General features: G+C 43.1%; 1 protein-coding gene across 1 annotated transcript in view; it reads right to left on the minus strand.

The window, feature by feature from the left end:
* The window catches only part of LOC124121112, a 24,768-nt gene extending 22,163 nt beyond the window's left edge, over positions 1 to 2,605 (minus strand). Inside the window, exon 1 of the mRNA XM_046484091.2 lies at positions 2,302 to 2,605. Within this exon, the coding sequence (XP_046340047.2) occupies positions 2,302 to 2,547 (246 nt within the window). The 5' untranslated portion in view covers positions 2,548 to 2,605. The remainder of the gene's footprint in view (positions 1 to 2,301) is intronic.
* Positions 2,606 to 12,315: the final 9,710 nt, after the last annotated feature.

Raw genomic sequence — 12,315 nt, forward strand, 5'->3', positions numbered from 1 at the left:
ATGTATGTGTGTCTGTATGCTAACACGCATGTATGTACAAATGTATTAATATTAATGATAAATGTGATGTCTTTTTGCTGAACGCGATTACTGTAAGCCGCAGATTTAGTTCGGGTGTACTTTGAAGTACACAGTAATTTGTACACACAGAAAAGAAGTGTAAGGCATCTTCGGTATGATATCCACAGGAACAAGTTTTTGTATCCAAGATATATCTATCATACTGATCTGCGTAAAGATCGCTGCAGCCAAGCCGGAGGCGACTGTGAATAATTTGACATAAACCGCTTCCATAATTTCAATCCAAGTGTATACCATTGTCTCCATTTACGTGAAGCAAATTCTTAAATTGTGTAACGGTATCTGCCCCCGTTAGGTTTTCTGGTAACATATTCCAAAGTTGTGTTATAGCTGGTATAAATGAATCTGCATAAGCTTTTGTTTTACACTTCACTGTTTGAAGATTTGTTTTATCCCTTAAGTCATTATTTGTGTTTTCCGAAACTGTATTAGGAATAAGCCTACAAAGACATTCCGGGGAGAAATGTTTATTCATTTTGTAAAACATTACCGGTTTTAATGTGTATCTTCTGTCTTTTAATGACTTACAATTTGTTTCATTGTATATCTTCTGATGACTCGTACCCCGGACAGCGCCACATATGGTTCTAAGAGCATCTAAGTGTATTTTTTCCAATAAGTTAGCTTGTTCATTAGTACAGTTGTCCCAAATATGACAACAATAATCAAAAATTGGTAACATAAATGATTTGTACATGGTTTCTAAGGTAGTTCGGGATAGACGATATTTATAACTTCTTAAACAGTTAACCAGAGGACAACATTTCCTTACAATATCATCAATGTGCATTTTCCATGTTCAATTACTTTGTAAAGTCACACCAAGGTGCTTATGACTTTGTACATCTTTGATTTCTGTACCATTCATATATAAGTTAGGTTTGCGACTAGTGTCTTCTTTACTTTACTATTCCTATGTCCGTGGGTTTGAATCCCAGAGGGCGGTCGGGTAGCCTAGTGGTTAAAGCGTTCGCTCGTCACGCAGAAAACCCGGGTTCGATTCCCGACATGGGTAAAATGTGTGAAGCCCATTTCTGGTGTCCCCCGCCGTGATATTGCTGGAATATTGCTAAAAGCGGCGTAAAACCATACTCACTCACTGAATCCCAGAATCTCCCAGCGCATGGTTTGACAGCACCATGCTCCTGAAAGCGTTCACCGCCAAGGACCTGCATCAGTTCGGTACCCCCTCCCACATCAGAAACATCTTCCACGATCTGGTGCTCATGTCACGTGAGACATCGTACATCTCTGGGAGCGCCTCCGTGGTCTAGTGGTAGAGCGTCCGTCCGTAGAACGGAAGGTCCGGGTTCGATCAGCGTCACATATCAAAATACGTAAAATATGGTACTTGTTGTACTGGCTCTGGGCATAATGGGCTAAGACAAGATATGGTCAGCTCTGAGTCAATATATTTTGTCTGAGTGGGGTATTCAGGTTAAACTGTGGCATGGTATTTTTGTGGGCAAGCGCGCGCGCGCACGCACACACGCACACACACACACGCACGCGCACGCACGCACATACACACACGCACGCACGCACGCACACGCACACGCACACACACACACACACACGTTGCTATGTATGTGCATCAATCTTGGACGCGACGTTGAACCCCAGGGTGTTTCGGGGACTTGAATCATATTGCTGGAACAGCCTAGCCCGAGCCTAGTCCGCTACTGCCCAGATACTCAATTGGAACAATGTTGAAACATACGCAGAACCCACACACCCGGACACTTTCAGCCGAGGCGACTTGGTATAGCTGCAGTTGAGATGAGATGAGGTGACATGGGGTTTAACGTCGCGTCCAAGATTGTTGCACATATATAGCGACGTGCATACACGTGTCTGGCTGCTTGTACTAGTCCGGACTGATGCCGATTTTAGAGTGCTAGCACACTGAGATACCATGACGCAGTTTAACATACTGAGATACCATGCCGCAGTTTAACATACTGAGATACCATGCCGCAGTTTAACATGAATACCCAACTCAGACACAGTATACTGACTCCGAGCCGACCAGTCCTTGTTTTAGCCCCTTAATGCCGAGCGCCAGACAGGGTAACAACAAGTACCATCTTTTAACGTCTTTTGGTATGACGCGGCCGATATCGAACGCCGGACCTTCCGCTCTCCGGGCGGACGCTCTACCACTAGATCCCGGAGGCGGCCTAAAATAATGACTATAGCGGCGTTACACCTGCTGCCCACCTGCCAAATCCCTCCGTCATAGTCTTTCCTGTACGTCTTGGGGTCTGCTCCATCCTTGGACTCCGCGTACGCCAAACGTCGGAGGAAGAGTCGGTCCTCGGGGAAGATGCAGTTACTCCGGATCCTGTCCACCACCGTCTCCACAACGTCTCTCCCCTTCGCTCCCGACGACACCGTCAGGTCGACGTTCTGACCAGCAACCACGGACACAAGTAGAACCAACAGAGCCCCAATCTGAACCTCCATGGCGTCGGGTGTTGTCTGGCAGAGCGGCTGCTCGGCGGGGTATAAATGTCGGGTGTCCCGGGTAGTTTGGGCGTGAGTGGGTGGATTGTGGTGAGTTATGGGGGAACAGTGACATGTGCTCGCTAGATACGGCGCAATGTTGGGCGGAGGGAGTGTTGATGTATAGCGCAGATAGGTTTGTTTATTTGTAATTTCTCGGAAACGCTGAACAAGCCTTACTTGTTTTTGGCATATCTGTGTGATAGAAAAAGCCGTGTCCTGCTCGTGGTGTGGATATACAGCCACCCTGCGTACAGGTCAAATACATGACGTCGATAGCCCGTTTTTCCCCTCATTTATCAGAGGGTAAATCTTTTGTTCAATGTAAAACGTCGTATATCAAAATCTAATGCGTGTTTGATCTGGGAAGTTATCCGTGTATTAAGCTGGGAACAAAGATACGCAGACTGTAGATTACGACACACTTGCCCCAAGCAGTCTACGATAGTTGACACTTTAGACTTCTGTAAAAAATAACTTTAAAAGATCATTTCACGAAAAAGCCGTCAAACCTTATAAAAGCGAATGTAACTTTATCGCAGTAGTGAAAAAGGAATTATTATGGATTATATGGATTATTTAAGGACACCATTCATCTTGTCAGAGGGTATGTAGTCGGTGGCAGGGTGTATGGCTTAATCGGGCACAGTCAGGCACCCAACACAATGCCGACTAGTAGCTGTAGGGGAGAGAAGTCGCCAGTGTAGTACAGCATACGCTTGGTGAAACACTGACATTACCAGTTCAACAACCGAGGACAATTGCGGTCATGTTGTTCATTTGTTAAAATCACAAAGAATTGTTGCAAGCCTGCTGGTGCGGTGTAACACAATACGAACTCACCCAATCACGCACACAACAACTCAAACAACCATTCACTCATCCACTCACACAACCACTCACTCACTCATCCACTTACACAACCACAAGATCGACCATTCACGCAATCACTCAATCACACACAGAACCACTACCGCAACCACTACAGCAACTACCACGCCAACAACTTACTCAAACTAATCACTCAACTGCACACACAAATTCACTCAACAACTCACTCAACAACTCACTCACTCAACAACTCAATCAACCACTCACACAAACTCACACTCAAAATCTCACTCAATAACTCACTCAACAACTCACTCAACAACTCACACAACCACTCAAACAAACTCACTCAACCACTCACTCAACAACTCAATCAACCACTCACTCAACCACACACTCAAAATCTCACTCAATAACTCACTCAACAACTCACTCAACAACTCACTTAACATCTCACACAACCACACAAACAAACTCACTCAACCACTCACTCAACTACTCTCACAAACTCACGCAACAATTCACTTAACCACTGACAAAAACTCACTCAACAACTCACTCAACAACTCAAACAAACTCACTCAAGCACTCACTCAACCACTCTCACAAACCCACTCAACAACTCATTCAACCACTCACAAAAACTCAATCAACAACTCACACAAACTCAATCAACTACTCACTCAACCAACCACACAAACTCACTTAACAACTCACTCAACTACTCACACAAACTCAATCAACCACTCACCCAAATACTGATTCAACAATTAACTCAACCACTCACTCAACCACTCACTTAACAACACACTCAACCACTCAAACAAACCCACACAGACTCACTCAATTACTCCTACAACAACTCACTCAACAACTCACAAAAATTATCTCAATATCTCACTCAACCACTCACTTAATCTCACTCAACCACTCACACAATCTCACTCAACAACTCACTCAACAACTCAACAATTCACTCAACCACTCATTCAACCACTCACTTAATAACACACTCAACCACTCAAACAAACTCACACAACCACTCACACAAACTCACTCAACAACTCACTCAACAACTCGCTCAACAACTCACTCAACCACTCACTTAACAACACACTCAACCACTCAAACAAACCCACACAACCACTCACACAAATTCACTAAACATCTCACTCAACAACTCACACAAATTCACTCAACAACTCACTCAACCACTCAAACAAATCCACACAGACTCACTCAACCACTCACACAACAACTCACTCAACAACTCACACAAATTCACTCAACAACTCACTCAACAACTCACACAAACTCACTCAACAACTCACCCAACAACGCACACAAATTCACTCAACAACGCACGCAACTACTCACACAAATTCACTCAACAACTTACTCAACAACTCACACAAACTCACTCAACAACTCACTCAACAACTCACACAAATTCACTCAACAACTCACTCAACAACTCAAACAAACTCACTCAACAAATTCACTCAACTACTCACGCAAACTCACTCAACAACTCACTCAACCACTCACACAACCACTCAACAACTCACTCAACAATTCACTCAACAACTCACTCAACTACACACACAACTACTCCCACCAACTCACTCAAAAACTCACTCAACCACCCACACAAACTCATTCAATAACTCACTCAACACACAAGTTGTGTCTAACGCTGCTTTGAATAGGACTCCGCTTTTATCACGGCGTGACAGTTTGATGTGGGCGGAAAGCCTGAGGTGATGCAGGTATTAGACGTTCACCACTTTTGTGAAACCCATGAGCACGGGTATAGTGCTGACAACATAATCGGGGCGAACCGGGATTCGCACACACTGATTTAGGTTTCTGGCGTGCCTAAGGGACACAACTCTGCATAGGCAATTGAGCCAGCCGTACTGAGAGAGTTGACGTTCAATCTCGATATTATGTCTTCGGAGATTGTATTGCAATGACGCGATCAGTTCATAGGACGTATTTCCCCGATAGTCTTCTCCCTTTTGGTTTCGTACTTCCACCAAGAAACGCAGTGAGTGAGTGCGTGCGTGCGTGCGTGCGTGCGTGCGTGCGTGCGTGCGTGCGAGCGAGTGAGTTTATCTCAGTAAAGAGGCCACCGGCCCATTATACAATATGGATACAGTGGATTACAACAACAGCAGGCGCCAAATAATATAAGGGATATACAGAGTGAAACAATTGAATTGTTGCATACATTTGAAAAACTGTTGTCGTTTCTTAAAAGCAAGAAAAATATATTTAGCTAATTTATTAATAACATGTTCATTTTGGAAAGACATAAGAGTGCAAAATTTCTCAAATGCAGGTTGTGAATGGTAATACTTAGGTATAAGACTATTTCTCAGATCTGAGTAAAATTGACATTCAATGCAGAAATGATACTCAGTTTCAATTACACGGACTACACAAAATGGACATAAGCGTTCATCTCTAAACTATCGGGCAAAAGAAAGATTTCATTTTAAAAATAGTTGTATAAAAAGCAAAAAAGCTGTCACAGGTTTGAACCCCCGCAGAAAACATTCGCCCTAATGCAACATGACCACAACCACAACGCAGATTTTCGAACGCAGCTTTGCAAATCATGCATTATTGAAAACATGCAAAACGTGATTTTGCGACATTGGTCCAAATGCACGTGCGTGATTGCGGCATAAATACCGACGTTGGACAGAGCAGGCATTCAGTAAGCAAAAAAACGCCAAGATTATGCCCAGACTTACACAAGTGCAACGAGACAGAGCGATCGGTATGGCCAATATGGGGGCTACTCAACGTCAGATAGCCAGGACCTTTAACTGCCCCCAGACCACCATCAGCAAGTTGATAATCCGCTACCAACAGACAGGACAGACTCAAGACCGGCCCAGATCGGGAAGACCGAGAGTGACAACACCGGACGAAGACCGATACATCCGGCAGATTCACCTCCGAAACAGATGTGTGACGGCGACGTCAACGGCGGAAACAGCACTAGGGCATGCCATCAGCTGACGAACATTCCTTCGACGACTTCGTACGGCTGGTATACGAGCCTGCCGACCCTTCCGTGGAATGGCCTTGACCCGTCTACACAGTCAACGCAGACTGCAATGGGCACGAACTGTACGTCGGTGGCAGCGACGTGACTGGGCGAAAGTGCTCTTTACAGTAGAAAGTCGGTTCTGTCTGTTCAGGAACGATGGCAGAGTTTTAGTTTTTCGACGAAGGCGAGAGCGACTGCATTAGAGAAGTTCACCCGTTTGGAGATGGAGGCGTCATGGTATGGGACGGCATTTGTGGCCAGATTACAACACGGCTGGTTATCATCCGAGGAAACCTGAATGCTCAGCGATACAGGGATGAAGTGTTGAGACCTGTTGTGATGCTCTTTATTCAACATCAGCCAAGAGGATTAATTTTGCAACAATACAACGCAAGGCCTCACACCGCCCGAATTGTTCAAGACTACCCGAACAACGTTAACGTCAACGTATTGCCCTGGCCACCTTGTTCTCCAGACATGAACCCCATTGAACATCTCTGGGATCATCTTGATCGTCAGCTGAGACAACATGTTACCGCCTTCAGCGAACCGACAGGAACTGTTATGAGTAGTAACGAGAATAGGTATGGTCTGGCGAATACTTGCTTCTACTTGTTGAGAGAGTTCCACCAAATCTGTATCATTTCCAGAGAACTCATCTGGTTCCAAGATATCACTTTTACCAACATCAAAATCTTGTACAGCCACGTCAGTTGTTTCAATATCAGTATTAATCAGTTTTTCAAAATCTGAGTTAAACTCTGCCTGGTACGAGCTCATAAAATGACATTGTGTAGTGAAATAAATATCGGAATCGGAGTCTCCCGTGCTCATCATGTGCAAAGACTGAAAGATAAATGAGAAATCGCACTTGCTTTTCCGCGCTCTTATAAGACGAGGCCTGCAATAGTTTTGCTCGTACTTTAGCGCGTTCATGCGCGCAGTTCCTATCTGTTCAGCATAAACAAGAACGACCCTCCATTATATATGCACGTGCATATTGGGTGGACATTAGTTTAACATGTATTTTGAATGGGACTTTGTTTTAAATTGGATGTGGTCCTCAAAGTCACGATTATGTTTGCACGTGGGGCAAGTTCCCGGCCTAACGACTTCGAACTCGCCCCACGTGCAACAATAATCGTGACTTTTCGGACCATATCCTACACATATGATAACAGACCTTGGAAACTGTTTCTGGAAAACTGTTGTAAAAGATTATTAAGAACGGTTCCTTTTAACAATGTGTGCCAAATTCCTAATCATGATTGAGGATTATTCGGGATTCTCTCTCTTGGTTGTATTTTATAGAAGACAGTGTAATGTTGTTCATCTTCTGAGACATCACATGTTTCACAGAGACGTTGTCCCAATGGGGTTGGTGTTTTTGTATATCTACCAGTTTAATTTTTTAGTTTGAGATTACTTGACCGAAGTTTTGAGAAATGTGACCTATGAGCTTTGTTTTCACAATATGTAAGATAATTCTCAATATTTATTGATGATTTGACCAACTTGTATGTTCTTAACTTGCTGTTGGATAAATGGGAATCCCTTAAATGAATGCGTGAACATATTTTTACATTTGGACTGAAGTTTATTTCAACTGAATTCATTACATTTATCTGTGTTTACAATTTCAAAAGTTTGTTTTATTTAACCCAGCAACATATTGACCAGAAAGATTGATATTTGCTGCCAAAGCATGTTTAAGAATGACATTTGTTGTTATATATATAAAACTTGTTATCAATTCTGTTTTTATATTATTGGTACTAATAGTGGGTATATACAAAGTTCTGCCTGACAGGGTCAGTTATGTGTTTTCTTGGCCTGGTATTCCTTGTGCTGAACATTTAAAGACACTGTTTCCTTTATTGTGCTTTCCAAAGATAACTACATTAATAACAACCAATTTGTACTTTACACCAATCCTCTCCTCCCACAGCTTTCACTTCCGTTCCTCTGCATATGGACCCGTGAAGATCCGGGACAGAATAGGTTTTCAGCAACCCATGCTTGTCGTAAGAGGCGACTAACGGGATCGGATCAAGCTTGGTTGATGCATGTTATTGCGTGGATCGATGCTCAACAGTACAACCACTACCCCGAACAGCTAAATACAGACAATACAGAACATCACCAAGAAAACTCAGAAATCTCCCGTCAACAATCTGCTCCTTTTGTGATCAGTGATAAGTGTGCAAATTGATTGAGGCGCTCATAAAATGCGCAGTCTTCAGTTTGCCTATTAAGACAGTCTCACTACAGCTCGTGTGACAGAACATGTAGAGATGGCTGCAGTGCATCGATTCGTCCCCGACAGCTTTTTGGGGGGTTTGGGGTTTGATGTTTAAAACCGCACTCAGCAATATTCCAGCATTATGACGGCGGTCTGTAAATAAGCGCGTCTGGATCAGACAATCCAGTGATTGATATCATGAGCATCGATCCAATAACAGTGATCTGGAGGTTGTTACGGTGATCTGGAGGTTGTTACAGTGACCTGGAGGTTGTTATAGGGATCTGGAGGTTGTTACAGTGACCTGGAGGTTGTTACAGTGATCTGAAGATTGTTACAGTGACCTGGAGGTTGTTACAGTGATCTGGAGGTTGTTACAGTGACCTGGAGGTTGTTATAGGGATCTGGAGGTTGTTACAGTGACTTGGAGGTTGTTATAGGGATCTGGAGGTTGTTACAGTGACCTGGAGGTTGTTACAGTGATCTGGAGGTTGTTACAGTGACCTGGAGGTTGCTACAGTCATCTGGAGGTTGTTACAGTCATCTGGGGATTGTTACAGTCATCTGGGGATTGTTACAGTCATCTGGGGGTTGTTACGGTGTCCTCCCATTAGTTAGACGTCCCAATAGTTAGACAGCTTATAACAACACTTTAAACGGTTGGGTGCACACTAATCCTTATGCTTGTTACCTCAGACTTTAAAATGGAATAGTCCAGATAAGATCTGACAAACAAAGCAAAGCAGCTTTAAATAGACACTTTAATATTAAAGTCGCTCTTCCCTTCTTCCTCTTTAACCTCCATCAAAAAGAACTCACCGAATAAAATAAAAACTAAAAACTAAATCACCAATCACCCGAACCCAATAATGGAAGGACTAAATATTTTTCAGTGGAACGCCAACGGACTCACCTCCCACGGCCATGAACTAAAAACTAAATTTAAACTAAATAAAGGCCCTCACATGTATTTGCTTGTATACAGGAAACCAAATTCTCAAAAAAAATCCAAATTCACACTACCTAACTACAACTCAGTTAGAACTGACAGAGCTAAACCGAAAACAAGAAGATCCGCAGGAGGAAACGATCTATTCGAGGGCCTATAAACATAAAAACATGAAACCCGCCTCCCCAATCCTCCAGCTAAACAATCAAACAATAAAATTTCAAAAACAAACCAAATTCTTAGGACTTATTTTCGATGAACATCTCACCTGGGATTCTCACATCCAAAACCTAACAACTTTTCCGACTGATGCGTATTTCGCACACGGGCCCGGCCCGGCCATTTAATGTGAAAGGGTCGAAAATGGTGTGTGCAACCCAAGAGGGGGCTTTAGGGGTTGCTTATATAGAATTTGAGAATTTTGAGATTTGGAATAGATGCCGATGGGGTTGGGGAGTACAACTAAGGGAGCTGGGTATGGTGGATGTTTGTTTGTTTATGTGATTTTGATTTGGTAGATTATAGTGTTTTTAGATGCGTTTTATTAGTTCCGTATTTATTAAGAATACGCCTAAGGCCTTGAAGTTTTCTTGTTTATTTTGTGGGTTTAGCATTGTTTCTAGAGTGAGAGCCTTGTTTAGATTGAGGGTGGTTTGTAATGCGGTTTGATGTGTTAGGTAGTGTGTGCAGTGGATGAGTGCGTGTTCTGGGGTTTCTACTTCTTTGCAGTGTGGGCAGTTACCTGTAGTGTGTTTTTTATATTTTTTTAGGTTGTTATTTAGGTTGGTGTGTCCTGTTTGGAGTTTAGTGATTACTCTGTCGATTTGTTTTTGATGGATGGAGAATTTTTGGTTTGGTTAGTGGTTTGCTGAGTACTTTTTTTATTTGACAATTTGAGTTTAGATATAGGTTATGTCATTTTTTGGTGATTTTTTGCTTGTTTACGCTTTTAATTTCTGATTTTGAGATGGGTAAGTTTAAGCTTATTTCTTGGATTTTGAGGGATAGTTTGGCTGCCTTATCGGCGTTTTCATTACCGTATATCCCTACGTGGGCGGGTATCCACAAGAAGGTTATTTGTTTGCCTGCCTTAGTTAGGACGTTGGAGCTTTTGAGTTTTTTATTTTTATTTTTTGGTATTTAATGATACGTACCCCAAGATCATTTATATTTGTTTGATGAGTAGATAATCTCAACTCAACTCAGTTTACATGTGCTGAGAGTAAGGTATTTTAGATTAATTAAACGAAATTGTAACATATATACTCCCTAAACTGTTAGTCCCCTATCCCTACTCAGTACTTTAATCTAATTAGGACTGATCCATTACACCTGTAGGTACAATCCCTCTTTGCCTAAGTAAAATTGTCTAACAATTGGGACGTCTAACTAATGGGACGTCTAACTAATGGGATATAACCGTTGTTACAGTCATCTGGAGGTTGCTACAGTGATCCGGAGGTTGTTACAGTCATCTGGGGGTTGTTACAGTGATCTGGAGGTTGTTACAGTGATCTTGAGGTTGTTAAAGTGATCTGGAGGTTGTTACAGTCATCTGGAGGTTGTAACAGTCATCTGGGGGTTGTTACAGTCATCTGGGGATTGTTACAGTCATCTGGGGGTTGTTACAGTCATCTGGGGATTGTTACAGTCATCTGGAGGTTGTTACAGTGATCGGGAGGTTGTTACAGTCATCTGGAGGTTGTTACAGTCATTTGGGGGTTGTTACAGTGATCTGGAGGTTGTTGCAGTGACCTGGAGGTTGTTGCAGTGATCTGGAGGTTGTTACAGTGACCTGGTGGTTGCTAGAGTCATCTGGAGGTTGTTACAGTGATCTGGGGGTTGTTACAGTGACCTGGAGGTTGTTTTAGGGATCTGGAGGTTGTTACAGTGACCTGGAGGTTGTTACAGTGACCTGGAGGTTGTTTTAGGGATCTGGAGGTTGTTACAGTGACATGGAGGCTGCTTCAGTCATCTGGAGGTTGTTACAGTCATCTGGGGGTTGTTACAGTCATCTGGGGGTTGTTACAGTCATCTGGAGGTTGTTACAGTCATCTGGGGGTTGTTTCAGTCATCTGGAGGTTGTTACAGTCATCTGGAGGTTGTTACAGTCATCTGGGGGTTGTTACAGTCATCTGGAGGTTGTTACAGTCATCTGGGGGTTGTTACAGTCATCTGGGGGTTGTTTCAGTCATCTGGGGGTTGTTACAGTCATCTGGAGGTTGTTACAGTCATCTGGGAGTTGTTACAGTCATCTGGGGGTTGTTACAGTCATCTGGAGGTTGTTTCAGTCATCTGGGGGTTGTTACAGTCATCTGGGGGTTGTTACAGTGACCTGGAGGTTGTTACAGTCATCTGGAGGTTGTTACAGTCATCTGGAGGTTGTTACAGTCATCTGGAGGTTGTTACAGTCATCTGGGGGTTGTTTCAGTCATCTGGGGGTTGTTACAGTGACCTGGAGGTTGTTGCAGTCATCTGGAGGTTGTTACAGTCATCTGGAGGTTGTTACAGGGTCGCTGCTGCTGAGGTTTGATATCGAGATAAACGGCTTGCAAGGTAACCTCCACCTCATCAATAATTGCGAGTATAAATGCTGTGGTGTGTTTTTTTAAATCAGATGGATGACTTCATTTGATATGTTTC

The sequence above is a fragment of the Haliotis rufescens genome, unplaced genomic scaffold (genome assembly GCF_023055435.1).
Source record: "Haliotis rufescens isolate VD_foot unplaced genomic scaffold, xgHalRufe1.0.p SCAF_41, whole genome shotgun sequence".
NCBI classification, from domain to species: Eukaryota; Metazoa; Mollusca; class Gastropoda; order Lepetellida; family Haliotidae; genus Haliotis; species Haliotis rufescens.